A 25795-nucleotide genomic window follows, 5' to 3' on the forward strand; every position below is an offset into this window, starting at 1 on the left:
CATCAGGATATGAAACAATTTGTGAGACTCTTGAATATTTTACATTTCACCCTGGCTCTGCACCATATAAATCATTCTTTCCAGGTCTACATCTTTTGGCAAGCCAGGTCAGGGATTGACCTCTTACCCTAATGGTTGTTATCTTCTTCAATGCAGAAACTCTCTAGTGGCAGTCAGCTCAACTAAGGGATCCAGGTTCTCTGCTCTTCTCAAACCCACAAAGTTATCTCCAAGGCCAGCCATGCCTATGTAGGAATAGAGGTTCAGTCTAATTGATATTTAGGTAGAAACACAAAGTAGAAAAAGGACCTTCAGGCTCAGTTCACCTAGCCAATTCTTTTTCTTAGCCGCTACATATTGGCAGACGACATGCTGCAGGAGTGGAGGAAGGAGTAATAACTTTCCCCCGTCCCTTGATGGGAAACCAAGTATGAGGGAACTATTTGCCATACATTCCAGAGATGGAAAGTTGGTGAACTGGTAACTGATCCTTTTTAAATTGATGGAGTACCTCTACCAATGCCATCACGAGACTAATTCCTTAATGATTTCAAAGCCTACGCTGCAGTAATATGTTAATACATCAGCTATTTCTTTAATTACTAAAATTGTAACTTATTAATTGATTAATTATCTATAAGGCCCCACTCATCTTTTCCCATATATATGTATATATATATATATATATATATATATATATATATATGTATGTATATATGTATATATATATATATATATGTATGTATATATATATATATGTATATATATATATATATATGTATATATATATATATGTATGTATGTATATATATATATATATATGTATGTATATATATATATATATATATATATATATATATATATGTATGTATGTATACACACACACACACACACACACATAAGGCTATGGGCTATATAATTGATTAACCTTATAACTATATAACCTTATAACCTGATAACTTAAAGAATTAAATGGTTATTTAAAATATTTTAGCTGTCAGTGGAGCCAGGAAGACATGAGTATAAGTCCCACCTCTGACACATACTAACACACCTGACACACATACACATGTGACTTTGGGCAGGTCATTTAACCAATCAGTGCTTTAGGCAATTCTCTAAGACTATAAGTTATAGAGAGGTGCCTACCTGAATTGGTAAAGTATGTTTCCTAACCTGGGAGTTCCCTATATTAATAAAATCACAATTAAATCCCTAGCCCAATTGAAAATCTCAGTTTAAAATTATGCCAAGAACATGACTAAATTGTCCATATCCTTTGAGCCAGAGATTTCACAGCTAGGCATATATTCCAAGGAAGCCAATGACAGAAAGAAAAGCCCCATATACACCAAGATATTTATAGCAGCACTTTTTGTAGTAGTAAAGAATTGGAAGCAAAATAGAAGCCCATAAGATGGGGGATGACTAAAGAAATTGTAGTACATGAATGTATGGGATATTACTGTGCTATTAATTAAAAGAAAGATGAACACAGAGAAGCATAAAAAGACAGATGACCTGATGCAAAGTGAAGGCACTTCATCTTTTTTTATGGCACAATAATATTCCATTATATTATAATTACAACTTAAATGGGTGTCGGGGAGAACTAGCACCTCTGGTGGGAGGGCTGCTTTCCAACTTTGGTGTCCACCTGTGGCTCCAAGAAGTTGTAGCATGTGCAGCAGCCACACCCTAGTAAACTATTTCAGCAGACAGGCTAAACCAGGTTTAGGGTAACCAAGGGGCCTCAAACCCCTTGATGAGTTAGGAGAAGGTCTACCCCAAGCATGTGAAGACTTCTCCTGGTGAATGTAAGTAGTTTGTTCCAATGGGCTATGAAGGTGGTGAAAGCAGGCACTGTGGGATGCTTAGAGCTTGGTTACATGGAAAATGCTAAGGTTATCCACTGCATCCCGGACCATTGCCAACTGTCTTGACTTTTGTCTCGCTACTGGACTTTGATGACTCTGGAAGAGAGAGTGAGGCCAATGACTTCAAGCAACTCTGCCTCACTTAAATCCAATTTATGTGTCAAAAGACATCACTCATACCTTTTTACCATTTTTATCTACATCAGAGTCCCATAGTGATAGGCAAGTGATGAAGCAGCAGGTGCAAATACATTGGGAACTGTAGTCACAACCCTGTACATAGGCAGCCCAGGACAGAGGGTCATCTTCTGACTGGACTGAAGCAGCCGTGAGATTTGGCAGCTCCCTGGGTATCTAAATAGCCTTTTTAAAGGATTGCAGAGATCATTTTCTCATGTGAGAAAGGGGCTAGAAAAGTTGCCCTAAAATTGCCTGCTTCACCAACCCTAACCCTGGCCTGCTTACTCTGGGAGGCAGAGATCCTATTCTGCAACTGAAACACAAAAAATGTACAAAAATTTTTGCAAAGAAGATTCTACTCGCTATTGGTACACAGAATTTGTGCATGTTTATAGACGTTAAGAAATCCAATAGACCTAAAAGATGAATAGCTCTTGTTACAAGAGAACTCAGCAAGTATCTCATCCAGATAGCAGATCTGAGTGAAACAAGTCTGGCAAATGAAGGCCAGCCTCCCAAAGTTGGAACTGGGTACCCGTTTTTCTGCAATGGCAGCAGTGATGGGGAGTGAAGAAGCTGGTATAGGTTTTGCATTCAAAACTAATCTAGTCAATGGGGCAGCTAGGTGGCACAGTGGATAGAGCACTGGCCCTGAAGTCAGGAGGATCTGAGTTCAAATCCGGCCTCAGACCAAACACTTGATACGTACTAGCTGTGTGACCCTGGGCAAGTCACCTAACCCCAATTGCCTAAAAAACAAAAACAAAAACTAATCTAGTCAAAAAGGTATGCTTTCCAAAAGAAGTGAATGATAGGCTCATGACAACGTGATTGCCACTTGCAAGAAAGTGCCATGCCACCATCATCAGTGTGTATGTTCCCACCATGACAAATCCTAATGAGGTGAAAGAAAAAATTTATGTAGACCTGGAGACCCTCTTCATCAACATGCCAAAAGAGGACAAGTTTGTAATTCTGAATGACTTTTAACACCAGGGTAGGCAAAGTCTATCAGACATGGCAAGGAGTCCTTGGGAGGAATGGAGTCAGAAACAACAGCAATAGTTACTTACTGCTGAAGACTTGTGTGTCTTGTGACCTTCTCATCACCAACACTGTCTTCCATTTCCCTAAACACAGTAAAACTTCAATAAAACTTTGTGGATGCACCCTCACAGCAACAATGGCATTTAATAGACTATGTCATTATAAGGAGAAGAGATAAACAAGATGTGAGAGTAACAAGGGTAATGTGTGGCACACAGTGGCATAGAATGCCGGACCAATCATAGACTTATCCTCTCTAAGTTAAACATTCCCATTCCACAAAAGTGGCAGCCCCGAGGCAAGATGACTACCAGAAGACTTAATGTTAACAGATTAATGTTAACAGCCCTACTCCAGGAGTGAAAAGTTTGTTGTTAACTTGGAGGGAAAGCTGAGCCAATATACTGCTGGCAACAGTGAAGCAGAAAAGGAGTGGGCAGCCTTCAGAGGTTTGGTGTACAGCACTACATTTACATCTCTGAGCCAGAATACTCACAAACATCAAGACTGGTTTGACAAAAATGATAGGGAAAGGGGCAGCTAGGTGGCGCAGTGGATAGAGCGCCGGCCCTGAAGTCAGGAGGACCTGAATTCAAATCCGGCCTCAGACCAAACATTTGACACTTTGTAGCTGTGTGATCCTGGGCAAGTCACTTAACCCCAATTGCTTTAAAAAAAAAAAAGATGGGGAAGTTCAGAAGCTGCTGAATGAAAATGAGAACTCCACAGGGTTTACACATCAGGATAGGTCATCTGTGTCTAACAAGGCAGCAATTAACTCTATCAAAAATAAAGTGCAAGAGAAACTTAGAGAGATGTAGGATTCTTGACTCCACCAGAAGTCAGATAAAATTCAGTTTTATGCTAATAGTAACAATCCAAAGCACTTTTATGACACCCTGAAGGCTATTTATGGGCCAAAGACCTATGGTGAATCTTAACTACTCAGTGCTGATGGAGCCACATTGATTAGTGATAAGGACATGAGCTGAACACTTACAATAGTGTTCTCAACAGACCATCATCAACCAGTGCTGAAGCCACTGACTGTCTGCCTCAGATTGAAGTCAATCCCTCTTTAACCAAACTTCCAACTGAAGAAGAGTTTTTGAATGCCATTTGCCACATGCCTGTCATTTGCCTCATGCAAAGCTCCAGATACTGATTCTATTCCAGCTGAGATTTACAAGGCGAGGGTCCACTGCTAGTACAAAAGCTGGCTAAATCTTTCAAGTTATATGGCAAGAGGAGGTTATCCCCACAGGTCTTCAAGGATGCCTCCATTGTCCATATCTGTAAAGGAAAGGGAAATAGACTGTCCTGTGACAATCACAGCAGGGTCTCTTTCTTAGTCATTGCTGGCAAGATTCTTGCCAGAGTCCTCCTTAATGGGCTGATCTTTCACCTGGAAGATGGTTATCTACTGGAGAACCAATGTGGCTTTAGAAAGGCCAAGAAACAGTTGCTATGGTATTTGCTGCCCAACAACTCCAGGAGAAATGCCAGGAGCAGAACAAAGGTCTATATATGACATTTGTCGATCTGACCAACATTTTTGATACTGTTAGTCATGAGGGCTTGTGGAAGATCAAGGCAAAATTTGGTTGCCCAGAGAAGTTCATCATTATTGTACGTCAATTTCATGATGGCATGCTTGCACAGGTTCTGGATAATGGACAATGCTCTTGCACTTTCCCAATCACCAATGGAGTGAAGCAGGGCTGTATGCCTGGTCCCATACTTTTTAGCATGATGTTTTCAGCAATGTTGTCAGATGCCTTCAATGAGGATGAAAATGGCATCAAGGTCAGCTACTGCACTGATGGTAAGTTATTTAACTTGAAAAGGCTACCCCAAGACAAAAGTGGAAAGATTGTTGGTGTGTGACTTTTTGTTTGCAGATGATTGTGCGCTGAAAACAGCCTTTGAGGCTAAGATGCACAAAGTATAGATCAATTCTCTACCTCTTGTGCTAATTTTAGCCTAACAATTAACACCAAGAAAACAGGTTCTCCACCAGCCAGCACATGGAGCCATTGATTATAGCAAATGGAGAAATTTTGAATGCTGTGGATAAGTTCATTTACCTTGGCAGTATACTTTCCAGGGATGTACACATAGGTGATGAGGTTGATGCATGTATTGCCAGAGCAAGCTCAGTGTTTGGGAGGCTCTGAAGGAAAGTGTGGGAGAGAAGAGGTATTAGACTGCCTACCAAACTGAAGGTCTACAGAGCTGTTGTGCTGACCTCATTGTTATATGTTTGTGAAACCTGGACAGTATACCAGCACCATGCCAGGAAACTGAATTGCTTCCATTTGAATTGTCTTAGGAAGATCCTGAATTGATGCCAGATACCTGCCAAGGCAAGGTACCAGACACAGAGGTCCTTTCTCAGCTGAATTGCCAAGCATTTAAACTCTACAGCAGAAAGTAAGACTCTGATGAGCTGACTGAGCTGTTTGAACACCACAGGTACATTTGTCTAAAAGACTTTTTTTTCCAGAGAACTCATACAAGGCAAGTGCTCACATAGAGGTCAGAAGAAGTGATACAAGGATACTTTCAAGGTCTCTCTGAAGAACTTTGGAATGGATTTTGAGACATGGGAGACACTGGCACAGGTTGGCCCAGCATGGCATGCCTTGAAGTGACATCATTTGACAAAATGACATCATTTTGCTTCAAGAATGAAGGACAACAACCAACAACTTAAATGGGAAGAACGACAGCAGCAAAATAGTGAAAACTGAATCCTGTAAAATTGTGATGACTAAATTTGACCCTACAGAAGAGAGATGAAAAGACCTCTTTCAACTTCTTTGCAGAAGGGTAGGATCCTTGGGTGTGGAATATTGAATATAAAGTCTTACTTTTTTATGTTGTTTAGTTTTATGGAACTATTTTTCTTTATTCTCATAAAAATATTTATTATGGGGGCAGCTAGGTGGTGCAGTGGATAGAGCACCAGCCCTGGAGTCAGGAGGACCTGAGTTTGAATCTGGCCTCAGACACATAACACTTACTAGCTGTGTGACCCTGGGCAAGTCACTTAACCCCATTGCCTAGCCCCCCCCCCAATTTATTATGAAGCTCTCTAGAAGGAAATAGGGGAAGAGGTAGGAAATATTTTTAAAAGTTATTAATAAAAATTAATTTTTAAGAGATATCCTGGCTGTGAGAAAGATCACAGCTAGAGTCATCTCTATCACTTCTCGTGGCTTCTCTTCACTTCTGAAATACAATCTTGCCATTCAGGCCACTCATCATACCAATTAAAGGCTTTTCTCAAGAATCCACTTCTTCTTCTTTACAATATAAGGGTTATAACAGTTCTAATGGGAAGGAAATTATCTTCATTCTCTTTCTGTTTACTCACAGTTTTGGTCAAACTGTCATTGTTAACAGTCTCCCCATAATTACAGTTAAACTACCAATACCTCAACACCCTTAAAAATAAAGTTTTTTTAAAAATAGTTCACGAGAAAGAATATTGAAACTAGTGTTACTACCTACTCTTGCTATGGCCAAACTAAGCTACTTTCAGACCCTTAAAATTCACCCTCCTAACTTTGCTTGTGCTGTTCCTTATTTCTAAAATGCTCTCCCTCTTCCAGTTTGACTTCTGAGTTCCTACCTGTTCTTTAAAGCTCAACCAAAGCCATCTCCTTCAAAAGACATCTCCATTCTCTTTGTTGGAGAGTATAGAGAACTCCAACTTATCCTGACCACCATTGTTCATTCAGGGCTTTGTTTTGTAATTATTGATGAATTTGTGTATGTAAATTATTATACTTATATGTAGGAGTGTGGGTCACTCAAATCAGTCAGAAGTATGAACTAAAAGCCAAGGTCTCCATTAAATCAATCAATGAAAAACATTAGATATGAGAAGTCCTTGAAAGCCATTGGATGACATAGAGCAATGCTCCATAGAAGGTGTGTGAATATTGGCTGAGGAAATTTCATCATATCCTATGAGTCTTCCATAAAATAGTAAGCAAGTTCTGCACCCAAAATTCTAGCATCTGTTAGCAATGATGAAAGAATAGTCTAGTCAAGCCCCTGAGAGGGAATTACTTGGAGTAATTGCTTGGAGGGGGGAAGGAAGGAGAAAGCTTCCATCTCCTTCCAGCCTTTTTGACCCTAGGAAGACCTTGTAAATTTTCAGTGGTTGGGTATTTAGAGTTCTCACTGGAATCCTAGCAGTAGCCCCAGAAATGTCAGCATTGTCTGCTTTGGGAGTTGAAGACAATTTAGTCACACTGAGGAAAAGCAGCTTCAGGATTCTACAAGGAAATGTGCAGAAAACTACATCACTCCTAAAGAGAGCTTCTTGAGGACTTCTGCAAAAAATTGCCAGAACAGTGAGTTCTTCCCTTTGCCACATGTGCTATAACAATGAGTCTACTTTACCCATGGTCTCTGTATCTACTAATGCAAGACTGTGTCAAAGACTTTTGGGGTAATGTTTATACCAACCACTTTAGTAAATACTCCCAACTAAAAGCTAATTAAATCTGACTAGCTAATTGATAATAGCTAATGATCATACTCCCCTCCTAGCAGTAAGCATACTAGTAGGGGCTCATAAGTTATCCTATAAGAAAAAATACTCCCCAATCCTCTAGGTTACCTTTAAAACTTATAGGGAAATGTAATGCCAATGTGAGTGGGAGTTGGTAGAATGAGCCCAGAGCCTGTGCTCATTATATACTTGTATCTTGTCATCCTACTAGATTGCAAACACCATTAAGGCATGGACTGTGTATTATCTAATACCCCAGAGCTTAGCATAGTACTCCTTTACACACTATAGATACTTAATGACATATTTGCTGACTGAATTCTTAAGAAGCATTGAGAAAGTTTATTTTGTGTTTATATAGACTGTAGGTCTGTTCTAGTTCTTTCTGTTTCCTCTTTACTATGGACCCAAGTCATCTAACTCTACTCTCTTATCTAGGTCCTTAGAATAACTTTGACACAACTTGGTTTTGGCTGTAGGAATGTTAAAGAGAGGTAGGGGTATCTTCCCAGGGGTGTGCGCTCTCTCTCTCTCTCTCTCTCTCTCTCTCTCTCTCTCTCTCTTCTCTTCCTCTCTCTCTCTCTCTCTCTCTCTCTCTCTCTCTCTTCCCCCTGCGCCCCATCTCTCTGTCTCTCTCTTTCATTGGTGGTGAGGAACTCTTATTGATGCACATTGGTAACTCCTCTGTAACTTATTAGACCTTTAGAGCGGCCTGGGTTACTCTGAGGTTAAGTGAAGTATTCATGGTGACACAGCTAGCATGTGTTGGAAAAAGAACCTGAACCCAGGTTTTTCTATCTTCAAGGATTTCCCTCTAGCCACTATGCCATCATGCTTCTCTATATTCTTTCTCAGCTGTTACCTAGACCTAGATCCAGAGCCACAGCAATACTGGGGTCCTCTTGGCCTCTTATTCCTGGGGTGGGGTGGTGGTGGTCCAAAGCCTATAAAAAGGTTCTTTCAAGGGAATATAAGATTGGAAGGTGGTCTTTCTTTCCTATTCTCATTCCTAGATAAATCCATTACCATCTTTCCTCCTGTTCTTCAGGTTCTAGTCCCTTTCTCCTGCCCATTTCCACCCTTAGAATAAGTGATGTGTACTAGCAAAATGACTGTCTGCTGAGACTTTACAAATAGCTGAGGAAAGAAGGAAAACAAAATGGAAAGGAGAAAGAGAAAGATAGACCCAATTGAATTCAGTATTCCAGAGAATAGCAAGGAGAGATAAGATTTTCTTAAATGAGCAATGGAAAGATATAGAAGAAAACAATAGATTGGGAAAGACAAGAGATCTCTTCAAGAAAATTAGAGATATCAAGGATAAAAGATGGCAAAAGACAAAAATGGTAGAGATTTAAAAGATTCAGAAGAGAGTAAAAAGAGGTGGCAAGAATACACAAAAGAACTATACAAGAAAGATCTTAACAACATCGATAACTGTGGTTACTGATCTGGAGCCAAACATCCTTGGAGAATGAAGTCAAATGGGCATTAGGAAGCATTGCTAAACAATAGGGATAGTGGAGGTGATGGAATTCCAGCTGAGCTATTTAAAATCCTAAAAGATGATGCTGTTAAAGTGCTATACTCAACATGCCAGCAAATTTGGAAAACACAACAGTGGCCATTGGCCTGGAAAAGATCAGTTTACATCCCAATCCTAAAGAAGGGCAATGCCAATGAAGTTCAGGTTACTGAAAAATTGCACTCATTTCACACTCCATCAAGGTTATACTTAAGATTCTGCAAGCTAGGCTTCAGCAATATGTGAACCAAGAATTACCAGAAGAGCAGGTTGGTTTTTGAGGAGGCAGAGGAACTGGAGACCAAATTGCTAACATTCACTGGATTATGGAGAAAGCATGGGAGTTCCAAAAAATCATCTACTTCTGCTTCTTTCGCTGCACTAAAGCTTTTGACTATGTGGATCACAACAAAATGTGTCAAGTCCTCAAAGAGATGTGAGTACCAGATCATCTTACTTGTCTCTCGAGCACCTGTATGTGGGCCAAGAAGCAACAGTTAGAACCAAACATGGAACAACTGATTGGTTTAAGATTGGAAAAGGAGTACGACAAGGCTGTATATTGTCACCTTATTTATTTAACTTACATGCAGAGTATATCATGTGGAATGCAAGACTGGATGAATCAAAAGCTGGAATTAAGGTTGCTATGAGAAATATCAACGATGTCAGATACGCAAATGATACCACTCTGATGGCAGAAAGTGAAGAATTAAGAAGCCTCTTGATGAGGGTGAAAGAGGAGAATGTAAAAGCTGGCTTGAAGCTTAACATAAAAAAATAAAGATCTTCGCAACTGGTCCCTTCACTTCCTGGCAAATAGAGGGAGAAGAAATGGAAATGGTGTCAGATTTTATATATTTGGGCTCAAAGATCACTATAGATGCTGACTGCAGCCATGACATTAAAAGATACTTGCTCCTTGGAAGGAAAGCTATCACAAATCTGGACAGCATAATAAAAAGCAGAGACATCACCTTGGCCAACAAAGGTCCATATAGTCAAAGCTATGGCTTTTCCAGTAACAATGTATTTCTGTGAGAGTTGGACTATAAGGAAAGCTGAGCACCACAGAATCAATGTTTTTGAATTGTGGTGCTGGAGAAGACTTTCGAGAGTTTCTTGGACAGTAAAGGAGGTCAAATCAGTCAATATTTAAAGAAATTAATCCAGACTATTGACTAGAAGGTCAAATAATGAAGCTGAAGCTTAAATTCTTTGGCCACATAATAAGAAGTCAGGACTTATTGCAGAAGACCCTGATGTTGGGAAAGATTAAAGGCAAAAGAAAAGGGGCAGCAGAAGATAAGATGGATAGTGTTATGATAACAAAGCATATGAACTTGGACAGACTTCTAGAGATAATGGAGAATAGAAGGGCCTGCTATTCTGTGGTCCATGGGGTCACTAAGAGTAGGATAAGACTGAACGACTTCACAACAACTAGCTAAAAATCAGCTCAAAGCTCTAATTTCAACTTACAGGGCCCTCACTGCCTTTTGGTAAAGGGGTGCAAGAAGTATCTCACTTGTCTCACCTACATCTGCTCTCAAGGGTAGACATCTCCCCTAGGCCTTTCCCAAATCCCAAAGGTGGCCTCTGTGTTTATTTCACACACAAATGCTTCACCACTGAGGAGGCCCCATTTTCACCTCAACCCCAATTTTTATCAAGGGATTGTCCAACTCTCTTCTCTAACTTTCCCACTGAGCCAAATAGGCTTTTGTGGAGGTCTGGCAAGGAAGTAAAGCTCTCCACAGTGATGGGCTGGCTTTTATCCAATGCATCTACTCTAAGCCAGCAATGCTTTTGAACCAAGATTCCAGCCATTAAGAGGAGGATGGAGATAAGGACCTTCTAGGGCTGGAACAGGACCATAGTTCTGCAGGTAGGGCAGGCCTGTGGGAACAGGATACTTTCCAGGGGAAGCTCTCAGCCCTTTTGTCTTCATGTTTTTGAGGTCGTTGGCAAAAAGAAATGTCTACTCCAAGATCTGTGGGGATTTCCCACTTGGTAAACAGGAGTGGAATTGGAACAGTTCTGCCGAAGGGCAGCTTCCTTCTTTTGAAGCTCCATCTGACAATCACTCAGCTTACCCTTTCTCCTTCCCCATGTTTCCCTCCCATTAACCAGAAGGTGGAGTGTGCAGGAGGAGGGAGGCCTTCCTTCCAGTTCTCTCTCTCTTCCCTCCCATTCTGTGCCACTGGAATTGAGCAAAGGCTGAAATTGCAGCACCCGCCCTGTGGGCTGCATCCTCTCAGCGGCTGTCACTGACCCCAGGCCTGGGCCTGAGCCCAGTGCATGTGCCGGAGGAGCTGGGGTAAGGGTGGGGAGTGTTGGTCTTGCTGACAAAATCTACTTGGAATTTCTCAAGGTTGTGGTTTGGGGTTTCAGTCTGCCCGGGAGTGTGTCTGAGAAAAGCAGAGAGAGCTAGAAAGAAAGGGAGAGGAATCTGAAAAAAGGAAGATAAGAAAGAGGCTATGATGTGCTTCCTGTGATTGACTGTGGGGTAAGTAGAGCACTATGGATCACACTGCTGATTATCAGAAATACCCAGAGAGTGAACTCCATTCATATCCACAGACCCCTTCCCAGCACAAGTCTTCAACCTCTCCAGATAATGATTGAGCTAAGAATGGAATGGGATCCAGAATGGACCCATTATTCTGACTATGTGATCTTAGACAATTTCCTCTTAACTTTTCTAGGTCTCACTATCCTCTTCTAGAAAATAATGGAGTTTAATTCAATTACTTTTTAGGTCACTTCCCTATTACCTGGGTTCTCAAACAATATCTCACCAGGGAATTCCTCAGAAATGTCCACCCCCCTATACTCTAGGAAGTCCCCTGACTTCCCAGGAGCTCTTAGCACTTCAGAGGCTCTCTGGTTAGTCTTTACAGCTGTGGTATAGGGGAAGAGAGACTGACATTTCTACCTTCAGTATCTAAGGAAATAATCTAAAAAGCCTAGGACTTCCATTCCTATGAATATGCAATTCATTTACATAACTGCATACATTTTACATACCCCTTTTCTTCATTGAGATTTGCTCTGATAATTATTTATTTTCAGTGAGATTAGGACAAGGATAGAAAAAGATTAGGAAAAAAGGAGGGCTGTACTTTCTCTTAATACCTGACTGGTTTTCTTAAAGGGAGATGAATTATTTTTACCATATTGTAAAAGAGAATTGATTAATGCAGGACCTATGGATATTTGTAAATGTCAATGGGAATCTTTTCTGTTTCTAGAATAAAGAATTCCCATTCTAAGCCTAGGGTATTCCCCTTTTCTGCTCCCTATAATTCTACCTGCCTCTCAAATTTTCTAATCTGGAAAAAAACAGAAAAGCTCCCTTTCTTTTAGGTCTAGGCTAGACTGAGACTTGGGTGACAGTCTGGAGCACATTCTAAGATCAATACCATAGCCTCTAGTTACGGCCAAGGAGAAAGTCTGAGTCAATAGTCCTAAATATTTAGGGCCCTGTACTTCATATAGGGTAGATAAAGCCAATGGCAGAACAAGGCATGACACTTTAACCTAACATACTCAGCAATCTTTTTCTTTTCCCAGGTAATGATATGGGTTCCTATCATAAGCTAGGAACCATGCCACTGAGGTTGGAAGAGGAATCATCCTGAAAAAAGGTAGGGACAGAAATCCTGGATATATGGATATTTCCATATCTGCAGCCACCAGCTCAGTGACTTGATTTTAATTTATTTTAGTTACAAAGAGGAACCAAGAACAAGTCTCAGCAAAATAAATTATCTGTTCCCTCCCCTTCTGCTGGGGAAGACAGAAGAGATCAGAAAGTCCTAGACCCACCCTTTCCAGAGAAGACCTCCTTTAGGATCCAGGGGAAAAGGAGGGAAGCTTAGCAAACTCAGGACTTTGAACTTTCTTAGGAGCTGTAACTGTTCCCAGTTCTTTAGACCCTTTCCAGAAATAGATCTCCTTCTGTTTTACTTTCTCCTATTACTTCATAAAAGGGGTCCAGAGAATGGTGAAAAAACTGGACACATGTGGATGGTTCTTCTGAGAATACAGGTCTTAATGGTGCTGCACAACTCCTGGGCACATTACATTGGAAGAAAAATGATAATCACCACCCACCCAAGTGTTAGGAATCATGGGTTTTTTCCATGGGCAGCAAGAGGGCAATCAAGTAGTTGGGGGACAACACAGTGCATTTTATCCTGGTCTAGTCCAGTGTGTGAAGGACATAGAGTAGGGTATGAAAAGGGAAGGAGCTTGAGATTTCTCTTCTCAATCCTCTAATTATAGAGGGGAAATCAGAAAGGACACATGGCTGACCCATCAAGCTTTCACTCCCTGAAATTATTTCTTGGGAGATACTGATGAATGAACTAAGCTGCAAAGGGCTAAAAAGAGCCCTGCCCTTCCCCCAGGTTCCATAGTGTGAATTAGGGTGGGAGATGGGAATGAGTGTCCCTTTCATTTGCAGACATTTACCCACTCAGTGACCCGGCATTCATCACAGAGAACATAACAGCACCAATGGAAACGGCAGTGGCATCGCTCAACACGGGTCTGACGGAGAACATTATGCCCTCGCCCACAGCACAAACTCCCACAACCATCCAGGAGGCGGCTAGTCTTGTTGCAGACACGTCCTTGGGTGCCTGGTGATCCCAGGGCTGGCTCCCAATCACAAAAGTCAGGAGATTTCTCAAAGTAGACGAGTTCACCCGAGAGACGTCGAGGGCGAAGCCGGGGCTGGAAGGCACCTGAGTTGCGGTTGTGGGCGTTGATGAAGACTGCCCGGTTTAATCGTTCCCTAAGTGCTGCCCCAACCACCCGGAACTCTGGTGCTGCTCTCCAACAGGTCTTGAACTGGCAGCTGCCTGATGTGCCATGGCACTTACATTTCTGTTTCAGATTCTCAGTCACCACCTGGAGCATGGGGGTGAGGGGTGGATGGTGTAGGGGGGGTGTTTTCAGGTGTTATCAGGAAAGGGTGATGAATGAGAAGGAAAGAAGAATTATCATGGAATTATGAAACTGTAAGATAATTTAAAGATCATCTAGTCTAACCCCTTCATTTATAGATGGATAAACTGAGGTAAACAAGTAAAATGATTCATCCAAAGTAACATAGCTAGTCAGATGAAGACAGGAATAGAACTTACTTCTCCCAACATCTTACCCTTTAAAACAGTACCTTGAATAATGAATATCTGATTGAGTGGAGGAGTTTAGATAAGAGTATCATTGAAGTCCTCTATGCCCCCCACCCCCCAAAAGTATAACTCATCTTCCAACCATTCCTTCAAACACCAAAAATTCTATGTAAAACAAACCTTGCAAACTGGGGAGGCTGCTATCCTGTGACTTCCCCACTGTGGGTTTGAGATATAGGGGCAATCTTCCATGGAGGTACCTTCCATGGAGGTATGACCCCCAACATGCCCTGTCCACACACACATATGCACAAACACACACTATCACACAAACAGTGTGGTACCTGTCTCCCCACCCGATTGTTGTGGATCCTCATTCGTGCCTGGATGTCTCGTGGAGCCTCTCTCAAATCCAGGAAATCCCGAGAGAATTTTTCCCCAAAGTCCAGGTCATGGTTGCAGCCACCCCATTCCCATGTATCCTGGGGACCAGGGATGGTGCCTGAATTGGGTCCAAGGCCAACTGGAGAGTTGGGAAAGCTTTTGCCACGGGACAGTGTCTGTAGCTGTAATAGTTTGGCTCTCAGCCGGTCCTGTTCTCCACTGCCTTTCCAGCCACAACCACAACTCACCAGTTTACCAAGGCTGCAAGCGGTGGCCACTGAGTGCATGACCCCAGCAGCTAGCATGGAGAAAGAGAAGGCAGTCTCTCGGAAACCTGGGAAGAAGAGACAAGGGCAGTAGGAATGAATAGATAAGAAGGAAGAGTGGAAGGAATATAGAACTACCCACCAGCATAAGTTAGAACCTTACTCAGATCATGTATCCTGACAGGGGCTAAACCTAGAAACATAGAGGGAAGGCATAGAGGAGCAAATGAACTTTGAAAATGTGTGCAAGACTCAACTGAAAGCATTTTTGAAAAGCAATGAGTAGAGGAAGTTTAATCCTTAAATGCCACCAGTACCAGTCCTCCCTCTTCCTACCATATACACATTCCCTAGTGAGCTGAAAGGATAGGAGAGCCCACTGGGGTTTTGCAAACAAAACAAAATCCAAAACCAAACAAAAACCCCTGCTACTCACATACATACACTTGACCCATAAATCATCACTCACCATTAACAAGACAGACTGCCCCTGAGGTTTTTACTTAATTACATGTGTATATATGTATTAATTCATGTATATATGCATTTTAACTTCTATAGATAAGTACAAGTCTTGAGGTTCAGCTTAACCTGATTTCAACTGTAAAAAGACATTAGAGAGGGAAAGGAACACAGAGTGATTTACCCTGTGCCACATACTGCCAGAGATGAAGTGTTGGGATCTATATCCCCAGAGATAGGGAATACTAAGGCAAGGAGGTTGGGCTGAAAGATAATTAGAGCTGCAGCCCTGTAACATGCTTAGGAAAACCTACTCTCAAATCTGATTCCAAGGCTCTGAGTTTCTTTTAGTGGGGTAGAACTATTGGTGCCACTCTTAATTTGGAGGAAGGGATGCCAGTACCTCCTTACAAAGTCCTGGTTCAACACCTGACTCCACCATCATCCCTTCCTCACCCCATGGGAAAATGGGTTGCTGGTCCCACCTCTCAATCCCCCCACCCCACAAAGGGTGAAGCTGTTCACACTTGTCTTGGGAATTCCCCGAAGAAGGCAGCTGTCTATTAACCCTTTCTTCCTCAGAGCATAGCCTCCATCCTCCTAAACTAAGCCCGATTTTCACACATTCAATGACTTAACTCAGGGTCAAAGAAGATGATGCCTCTTAGACCTGGCCACAGTGACCTATTCTCACCCCTCCCACTGTTCCTCACCTGCTCAGGTGAGTGCCACCTGGGGCTCTCACAACAGGGAGAGGAGGGGGATACTCCTTGGCTTCAAAGCCATCGGGGTCTTTGTTCCCAGCGACAGCTCCTGGGAACCCCAGCAATTAGGGGAGCAGGTTTAACCCTTAAACGGCTGGGGGCGTCTCCCCGCCTCCGCTGCGGCTGAGGAGGGCATGGCCCAGGCTTGTCAAAGAGTGGGAGGTGGAGAGAGCAATGGGGGAGGTAGGTGGGGGGGGCGTTTGAAGCTCTCAGAGCTGAGGGAATCTCCCAACTCACAGGTGCAACCCGGGTCGGATTGTGCAGAGCCTAGGGAAGGGGGAGGGGGAGCGGGGAGCCGGAAAGCAGCTGCTTCGCCCGCAGCACAGCAGGTGGAAAGTTGGGAGCATGTCGGGAGAACATCGAATCATGAAGCCGCGTACGACTGGAGGCTCAGACAGGGCAAGAAGACCTGGGGTGGGGGTGCAGAGGGAGAAGGGGATTCCCAGGTGAAGCCCCTCCCCTAGCTTTAAACTTTTTTCTCCTAGCCTCCACCTGCCCTACTACAGCAGAACAGGCCGTTGACTCACCCCGCTTCAGGATGGCACTGTGATGTGGTAGCCGGCCGCTGGCCTCCAGGGACGAACAATTCCAGCGCTGATCCCGTAGCTGGTGCTGGCACTCGTGGACCGCAATGTGCAGACCCTGTAGCGCAGACGCCGTCACGTCGGGGCTGCGCAGGCACAGGCCGAATTGACGCTTACTGAGACCAGGAAGCGTTAGGCACACGGTGTTGGGAGTGAGTGGAGGCTCCCCGGGAAGTTTCAGCCCCAGGATTTCATTGCTTAATGCTCTGGGGACATATAAAAGACTCGTTGGAGACTGGAAACCAGGGCTCAAATTGGTGGCCCCACTTTCCAACCAGACTCTGTGGTGACTTGAACACCCTAAGTTTTACGAGCATCCATCCATATTCCTCTCCCTTTTCCAGACAGGATTCGGGGCGGTGTAGGATCTGGTCAACCACTTACCTACTGCAAAGGAAGAGGAGCAGGAGCCCGGTGAGGCCTGAGGGCAGAGGCCATAACCGTGGCTCCTCCCTCATGTCCTGGCCAGGGCCTGATGGCTCCAGCAACAACTTCTTCAGTATCTGTGGGAATAAGAAGTAATACTGTAGCATGTCAGCCAGATCCCTGGCAGTCTAGAGATTGGGGAGGTCTGGTCCCTGGGTTTCTCCCTTCTTGATGATGGAGACTCAGATTCTAAGCTTAACCCAAGTCAGCTTCAGTAAAACCCCATAGATCCATACACCTTGGAGCTCAAGGACTAGACCTAGAAGCCCGGAGGGGCAGCAGCCCAGTTCCCTGCGGGAATGGAAGAGATCCTGGCCCCCAACACTTAAAGAACCTACAGACAGTTCACAGAGCTTTTCCCAGAGGAACAGAGGCACATAACAGACAAGTACAGAGACCAAAAGGCCCAAAACACATATTCACACTTGAACACAATTAGACTTAGGTCACTCACACACACACACACACACACACACACACACACACACACACACACACACACACCTTACACCCCCCCCCGTGACTTCTGATAGTGGCTCCCTCTTCCTGCAGCTCCGTGCCTCATATCTCACCGCGCCACAGAGTTCAGCGACCCTCCTCCCCCTTACTCAGGCTATGGCAATGGGCGGCGCCCTAAGTGGGTTCCATCGGACCAACGGGATAGAGTTGTGCTCTCGACCGCCACAGCCTTTAGGGTAACCCTAAGGACAGGATGGCTCCTACCTCTGCTACGTTTCAGTGAGAGAAGTTTAAGGGTAATGAGGCCAGAGGACACCCTTCCCCTACAGGCTTAGGGAATCCCCAGGCCCCAAACCTACACTCCACCCCAAACCACTAGGGAGAAATGGGGGCGGGATGGGGCGGGGGGAGAGTACAGGTGCTGTTGAAGGGGTAGGCTCCCTTCCACCTTAAACGGCCCTTGAATTTAGACACTCTGCTACCCGCGCCCCCAAACCCCTACAGGCACAATCATCAGCCTGGTCCCCAGGAATCCCAGTCTTGGATTCATTTCTCCACTCTTGTTTAATGCCTTCCTAGCCCACAAAGAAACTCAGATTTCTTTCTCTCGCTGTGTCTCCAGCTATCTCTTAATTTCCGTCTCTACTTCTGTCTGTCTGACTGCCTGTCTGTCCTATCCCAGTAGCCCAGAGTTCCCTGTTACCTCCAGTGACTTGCGTTTCGAGTTCTTGACTGGTGTGATTCTGCTCCCTGGCTCCCCTCCACTCCACTCGAGTTGCTCAAGCCGTGGGGAGGCTGGGTCAGGCTCTGCCCCCTCCGCGGGGCCGCATTCTTCCAGGGCCGGGCCACTCCTCTTCCTCGCTTCTCCAGCGCCGCAGCCGGGAGGGAGGGAGGGAGCTAGGGGCTCTGCCTCTGTTCGGGTTGCTGTCGGAGGCTGCTTTGCCGGGACTGAGTGAACTGCAGCTCCTCCCAGAGCCTTGGGCATCTCCACCCCTCGGTTGCCCCCCCCCGCCCAACACACCTCCACCTGACCCGGTGAGGCGCAGCAGCTCCTAGTTACCTCCTTTCCCGGCCCAGTTCAGCTCCCAGAACTCCCTCCACGCACTCCACCCCCCCCCAACACAGACGCACACACGCGCGCACACACAGCCACTCCTTCAATGCCCTAGTCTTGACTGACTGCCTAGACTCAGAAGGACTGAAAGGAGTTATGTCCAGCTGTCCCTTCACCTACTAGTCCCATGCTTTTCTTGCTGGAAGGGCGATAGAGTGGCTGCCAGTAGCAAGGACTTGTGTCGCTTTGCCTCATTTTCCCTCCCCCGGGAATAGAGTGAATAGGGACTCCCCTACAATAAGCCCCTCAGCGAAATGGGGGCGGAGCTGGGATTTGAGGTCTAAAGTTCGCATTTCGGTACTCACAGTACCCATCCACCCTTATCTAAGTACCTTGGCACTGTCTGATTCTTTGCGGCTTCAATCCAGCCCACCTGAGAGCAGGCATCATATAGAAGGGGACTCCCCTAAACCAGGATAGGTTTCCCCAGAGCAAGAGATAACTGCCCGCCAGGATCTGTCCAGAGAACTCGGGGCCCTACGAACTAAGCTTTCTTCGTGTCCTACTTCCTTTCTATACTTCAGCTATTCCTCCCTGTGGCTCTCCACGGCCCGCTAGCCCTGGATTTCCAACCGTCCCCTCATCCCCATTAAACCCCTCATCTGTGCAGACGTCACCTACGGCCTCGGTGGTTCTGGAGTAGCCTCTGAGTTTCAAATCTGACCTAGGTTGCTACAGGGAGATCTTGGGATCCCGACCCACCCAGACCCCAGGGGCCGGATCCTAGAGTTGCAGTGGCCTGGGTGGCGGAGGCGGAATAGGAGTCAGAGGCTACTGCCCTGGGACCGCCTAGTCTGAGAGCCAACGCAGCAGCGAAGGGGTTAGGCTCCCGCCTGACTCACTCTCCAAGCTTTAACCACCGCCGGCTATTTTTGCTTCAGAAGAGGGGCCCCGGCTTCCCAGCCGCCCCCGGCCCCTGCCAGACCGCAGCCCAGGGCCCCAACGGGCCCCGAGCTACAGCCTCTGGTTGACTCAGCTGCCAGGCAGCCAGGGGTGTTAGGTCTTGAGGCTGGTACCCGCCACCAATATCATCACTTCCGTGGCCACCTGCCCACTCTCTTCGCACCCCCCCTTCAGTGGAGCTCAACTGTTTTTTCGAGCTGTCCTTCTAGTGTATGGGGCCGGGGCTGGGGGGGACGTGATGGGAAGGTACCTCTTTGTGAATGGCATAAAGGAGAGTAGCCTTGCGTTAGGCGCCAGAACTAGAACTTGCACACTACAAAAACCTTTTCCATGAAGCCCACGAGACTCATTTCTATCCTACAGTCCTCTGTGCCACCAAAGGGTCTTCTCTGATGCTTCAAGATAACACCACTTTTCTGTGGTTCATCAGGGGGACCAGTATTTGTGAGTCTATACTGGGGAGGCTTTCAGACATCCCAGGTGACCAGGTACTGTGTTTTCCTCTTGCCTTGGGCTTTCTCTTCATCCAGTCCCGGCTGGGACAGGGTCCTTTTCTTTAGAGGAGACCACCATGTTTGAGGAAGCTGTGGGTGAAACCTTGGAAAAAATTTATCAATCATCTTTGACACATGGGAGGAAGAAAACAGGCATTTATTAAGTACCTATTATGGTGCTGTGTTAAACACTTTACAAATATCCCATTTGATCCCCAGAACAATCCTGAAGGTAGGTGCTATTATTATCCCCATTTTGCAATTTAGCGCATTGAGGCAAACAGAGGTTAAGTGACTTGTTCAGGGTCACACATTTAATAAGCATGTATTATGTGCTTTGCTTAGCTCTAGAGATACCAAAAGCAAGCAAACAATGAAACAATCCTTGCCTTTAAGGAGCTTACATTCTAAAGGCAAAGGCAATAGGTAAATGGAGGGAAAATAGTTTTGGAAGAGAGGGTGCTAGCTGCTAGGAGGATGGGTAAAGGATTTTAGTAGAAGGTGATGCTTGGAGGAAATGTGGAATTACAAGAAGTAGAGGTGAGGAGGGAGTGCATTCAGGCAAGGAGAAAAACCAGTGCAAAAGGAGGAAGGAGGGAAATGGAATATCATGTGTAACCAACAGCAAGTAAGCCAATATGGCTGGGTGGAAGAGTTTGTGGAAGGGAATAACGTGTAATAAGACCGGAAAGGTAAGATGTTGTGAAGAGTTTTAAGTGCCAAGCAGGTGAGTGAATATTTGATCCTAGAAGTAATAAAGAACAACTGGAATTTTTTGATTTTTTTTTTTTGGTGAGTCAATTGGGGTTAAGAGACTTGCCCAGAGTCACACAGCTAGTGTTATATGTCTGAGGCCAGATTTGAACTCAGGTCCCTTCTGCCTCCAGAGCTTGTGCTCTATCTACTGCGCCACCCAGCTGACCCAACAACTGGAATTTTTAAGGAGGAAAGGGTGACCTGCTCAGAGCTGTGCTTTAGGGAAATCACTTCTGGCTGTTTGGATGGTCAATTAGAGTGGGGGAGGCTCGAGACTATTGCAATCGTCCAGGCAGAGGTGGTAAGTACGGCTGTTGTAAGAGTGGCATGGAAAGGGATGTATTAAGAGATATTGTAGAGATAGTGATGACAAAATTTGGCTACTGATTGGATAGGTAGGAAGAGTGAGTGAGGACTGAGAGAGATGGGGAGGTTTTGAAACTGGTGGTGCCTTTAACAGTAATAGGAAAGTTCAGAAGAATGGTCAGTTGAGGGTCTAGGGAAATTAATGAGCTTTGCTTTGGAAATGTCGAGTTTGAGATACCTTGGGTACAAATACTTTGAAATGTCAAAATAGGCAGTTGGTGATGTAAGTCTGGAGCTCAGGAGAGAGACTAGGGCTGGATATTTGGGAGTCATCTGCTTAAAGATGATAACTGAACCCATGAAAGCTGATGAGTTTGCCAAGTGAGAGGGTGCAGAGAAAAAAATTCAGAAGAAACAGAACTTTGACAGTACACTCAGAGTTAGTGGGCATGACATGGATGAGGAACCAGCAAAAGCCAGATTGGAGAAGAACTAAAAGAAAGCAGTGTCTACTTCTTTTTACTCTCTCCTAATCACTGTAAGTTTCTCTGTTTAGATAGTTTAGTGTCACTGTCTCTTAAAATTAAAAAATAAATTGGATAAGTACTGGCTTTATATGTTCATTGATATAGGGAACTCCCAGATGAAGAAACTCCCTCTTTCAATGCAGTTCAGCACATTCTCTGCAATCGTGACTGAGTCTTAGAGTGATTTTAGTTCACTGATAAGTCAACTAAATATGAGAGAGGCCGTACTTGAACCAAAATCTTTTAGCTACAAGGCCAGTTTTCTATCCACCACACCACATTGCCTTTCCATTTTTAAAAGAGCATATGTATATGCACATATTATACACATATAAATCTCTGTATTTGGGCAGTGGTCTGCTTTCCCGTGTGTTATCTTATCTGATTCTCACAATAACCCCTTAAATAAGCTGTGGGATTATTACTATCTCTATTGTACAGATGAATAAATGGAATGATTTGTCAAAAGTCTCACGTCAAGTAAGTACGGGAGCTAGGACTAGATTCCAATTCTTATCCCCCAAAATACACCCGAGGTCAAATATTGTCTTTTATCCTTCCTCCCCTCCTTTCTCTCTCTATCCCTACTGTCAATTTTAGGATTTTCTGCTGCTAATGGTCCCAGAGTTCTGGTGCTCAGCTTGACTCTAGATTAAACTCCGGGTAGTAGACAGTGGTATAGGCTGGGTGGCCTGAGAATGACCCACAGTGCCCTCACCATGACCAGTTGGCTGGAGCCTGCAGGGTGGAGTTGGAGCGGGGCTGAGGACCCACACCCATTGTCTAACACCCCAAACATGCAGTCCCACTCGACTAGAACTTGGGAAGTGGGAAAGAAGGGGGGAATCAGGGATACCCCAACCTCAGGCTATATACGGGTAAAAAGGGTGGAGTGAAGGAGAGGTGGCTAAAGTTGTCTCCAAACTTCTTCCTTCCAGGAGATCCACGGTGCTGCCCTTCCCAGCAGAGGGAATGAAAAGAGAATGAAAGCAAAGGGGGAGACAAATGAGATTCCTGAGAGGGAGGAGCAGAAGAAAACAGAAGCTGGGTGCTCTAGAGGTTGGGGGAGTTAAGGCTGCGGCCAAGGCCAGGCCATTCCCCAGGGGCGGTCGCCCCCCCCCCCCACAGCTTGTATTTGCCTTGGCTGGGATTCCAGGTGACTCATATGCTGTTGAGCTGCTGATAGGGACAGCCAGGGCCGGGAAACCCAAATTATAGGCTCGCTGTGAACTCAGCTCTCTGTCCTCCCTGTGCTCCTCAACTCCTACAACTTTGTTCCAGGCTGCCACCAGAGGGCAGTAAAGAGTGCACACTACAAAAGCTTTGACATTGGTCCCACCTCAAGGCCACTAGGGCAGAGACTCCATAGGGTAAATTCCATCTAGGTGATTGCCTGGGCTGAGAATTTGGGTGCCCCTTGGGACTGCTGATTGGAGAGAGAAAGAGGTGTCCCACCAGCTGGTACTAAAGAGGATCCCAGGCACCAATACTTATATTTAACCTTTAAACAGCCTACCTTCACCACCACCACCAAGGAAGCAAAGCAGCATTATCACACCCTTCATACAACCCCCTTAGATCCTTCTGTTTCTTCTTGTTCCTCGAAACTCTGACGACAATGCTCATTTTAACCTGATTTGATCAGTATAAAGATATCCAAGGGATAGGGCAACACACTATATGCTTTGTTCACCAATCCCTCCCTTCCCCCAATCATTTTCCTAGCCAAGGGGTATTCTACCCCCAAAACTATCGCCTGCCTTTTATACTTGACACCAAAAGTCAACCTTTTTGTAGGGGAAAGAACGTGACTTGGAGTGCTTGAGTCCTGGTCACCTCACTATACCCACATAGCTTTCCACTTAGCCCCATTTGCTTACCTGAATTTGGGAGACAACAGACAAAAAGGGAAGGAATTCTTTACATCCAGCATCAGTGTTCACTACTTGTAGGTCTCATAGAACAGATCCAAGACACTCATGGCTGAGAAGTTAATGGAACTTTGGACTTGAAGCACCTGGAGATGCCCCTAGACACTTACCCAATTCTGCTTCCATTTCTAGAAAAGTTGTATTTCTTGTTGTAAAGCCAGCATAATTAAGCCCCTGGCAAAGGGTCTCTTGCCCAGTACTGGGTCACACTAGTTTTATTGGTATTTCTATGAGGGCAGAATAAGGAAGTCCTCAATGTTTGTATCATATTTTAGACTAAAAAAGAGAGGCAGCTAAGAGATCAGGATTGATTTTGACCCTACTCCCTTGACCCACTCTCAGTTACTACACCCTAAGCTCCAATAGCTTCCATTGACTCTCTTCTTTCTCCTAAAGGATACTCAAATGCGACTGTGATCTTATCAATTTGAAGGTTCTCTCTAGTGACACAGATCAAAATGCATCAATGCTTGACTATTCTATCTGACTCTTGTCCATTTCTTCCTATAAGTTCACCTCCTCTTTTTTTGTTTTCTATCCTATGTATAAATGCTCAAGCCTCCTGGAGTTTGTGAAGTTTTGCACAATAATAAAAATTCCAGCCTCTACCTGAACACCTATAGTGAAAGGAACTCACCACTTCTACAGGTGGCCATTTGGGGAATGTTCTAAGTGTTAGAAATTTTTTCCTGACATCAAGTCTAAATTTGCCTTGTCACAACTCTTAAGGGAGTTGGTCTTTCATTGACCTAATCACAGAAAAGGGGACAGAGAAGTTAAAATTAACTATAAAATTATATATTTTATATTGGCCATACAATTCTGAGTTCATCTAATTGGATTCTCATCTAGTCCAGTGGCATCAAATAGATCCCTGCTGGCTTCATATTGACTTAAAAAACCATAGATTAACATTAACTATGTTGTATTCTATTTTTATTTAGGTAGATATTTCCCAATTACACTTTAATTTGGTTCAGGCTATCCTAGAGAGTTTCATGGCCACTTATGGACAAGCGCCATGTGTTTGACAGCTCTGTGAAATCTGTGCGATACTTTATCCAAAATCCATGCTAAAATCAAAGTAAACTGTATTTACAGCATTTTCCTCCATCAATTGAATAATCTTATTAAAAAAAGAAAATAAGGTTAGTCTAGAATGTGATCTTGATGAAGCTGCTTTCATTTCTAGATGTTCACTAAACATCTCTTTAATGATCTGTTTTAGAATTTTCCCAGGAATTGAAGTCAAGCTAACCACCCTGCAATTTGTAGACTCTTCTCTTTTATGAAAATTCTAGCCCCTCTTTTCAGCTGTGTATCCTCTCCCATTTTTCACCATCTTTCAAGTGTTATTGATAGTGTCTCAGAAATCACATCTCCTAGTTCTCCTCTTACCTGTTATTCTACTACCTACTCCTCAGTCTCCTTCTCTTGATCTTTCTCTAGCTGCACTCAATTACTGTAGCTGTCTCCCATGGCTCTTTCCTGGTCCCTCTTCTCTTTTCCCTCTATAATATTTCACTTGGTGAGGCCACCAGCTTCCATGGACTTAATAATAATAATCTCTATGTAGATGATTCTCAGAGCTATTCGTCCCAGCTCTAATCTTTTCACTGACTTCATGTCATATCTTCTGCCACCTCTTAAACTGGATATCCCATAGCTCCTATTTCACAGGGTTGTTGTGAGAATCAAATGAGACAATATTTATAAAAAGTGCTTAGCACAGTGCCCGACACTAAGTGGGCACTACAAAAATGCTTATTCCCTTCCCGTAAGTATCTTGAACTCTCAACATGTTCAAAACTGAAATAACCATCTTTCTCTTCAAACTTTTGCCTCTTCCTAACATCTATATTACAGTCAAGGGTAAGACCATCCTCCCAATCACACAGGCTCAACTTCTCCCTCCCTCCTATCTCCATAACTAATCTGTTATCATGATCTGTTGATTTTTCTTTAGAAAACTCTCTCCTGTGCCCCTTTCTCTCCTCTGACAGTGCCACCACCCTTGTGCAGGCCCTCATCACTTTACATATTATCTATTAGAATGGCGTATTGGTTGGTTTTCCTATCTGAAGCCACTCCCCAACCCAGTCCATCCTCCAGTAG

General features: G+C 44.2%; 1 protein-coding gene and 1 long non-coding RNA gene across 8 annotated transcripts in view; one reads left to right on the forward strand and one right to left on the reverse strand.

The window, feature by feature from the left end:
* The window catches only part of LOC110194134 (uncharacterized), a 22761-nt gene extending 8391 nt beyond the window's left edge, over window positions 1-14370 (forward strand). For 3 of the 6 annotated variants that reach the window (XR_002320639.2, XR_002320636.2, XR_002320638.2), the window contains 3 exons: window positions 11532-11666; window positions 12734-12807; window positions 13629-14370. This is a non-coding gene — a long non-coding RNA (uncharacterized LOC110194134). Of the gene's footprint in view, window positions 1-5436; window positions 5937-11531; window positions 11667-12733; window positions 12808-13628 lie in introns of all 6 variants that reach the window. The other 3 variants (XR_013487546.1, XR_013487545.1, XR_002320637.2) reach the window with 3 other exon arrangements.
* On the reverse strand, window positions 12997-18606 carry WNT10B (Wnt family member 10B). Of its 2 annotated transcripts, XM_020966306.2 has the most exons (5): window positions 18353-18606; window positions 17149-17267; window positions 16708-16970; window positions 14649-15022; window positions 12997-14077 (listed from the first exon to the last, which is right to left on the reverse strand). In XM_020966306.2, the coding sequence occupies exons 2-5, from the start codon at window positions 17220-17222 to the stop codon at window positions 13619-13621; spliced, it is 1170 nt and encodes a 389-aa protein (XP_020821965.1). In that variant the 5' UTR covers window positions 17223-17267; window positions 18353-18606; the 3' UTR covers window positions 12997-13618. The 2 variants fall into 2 exon arrangements, with proteins under 2 accessions (XP_020821965.1, XP_020821964.1); XM_020966305.2 differs by lacking the exon at window positions 18353-18606 and having other exon boundaries at window positions 17149-17526.
* Window positions 18607-25795: the final 7189 nt, after the last annotated feature.

Source organism: Phascolarctos cinereus, unplaced genomic scaffold (genome assembly GCF_003287225.1).
Source record: "Phascolarctos cinereus isolate Bilbo 61053 unplaced genomic scaffold, phaCin_HiC Scaffold_1;HRSCAF=81, whole genome shotgun sequence".
Lineage (NCBI taxonomy): Eukaryota > Metazoa > Chordata > Mammalia > Diprotodontia > Phascolarctidae > Phascolarctos > Phascolarctos cinereus.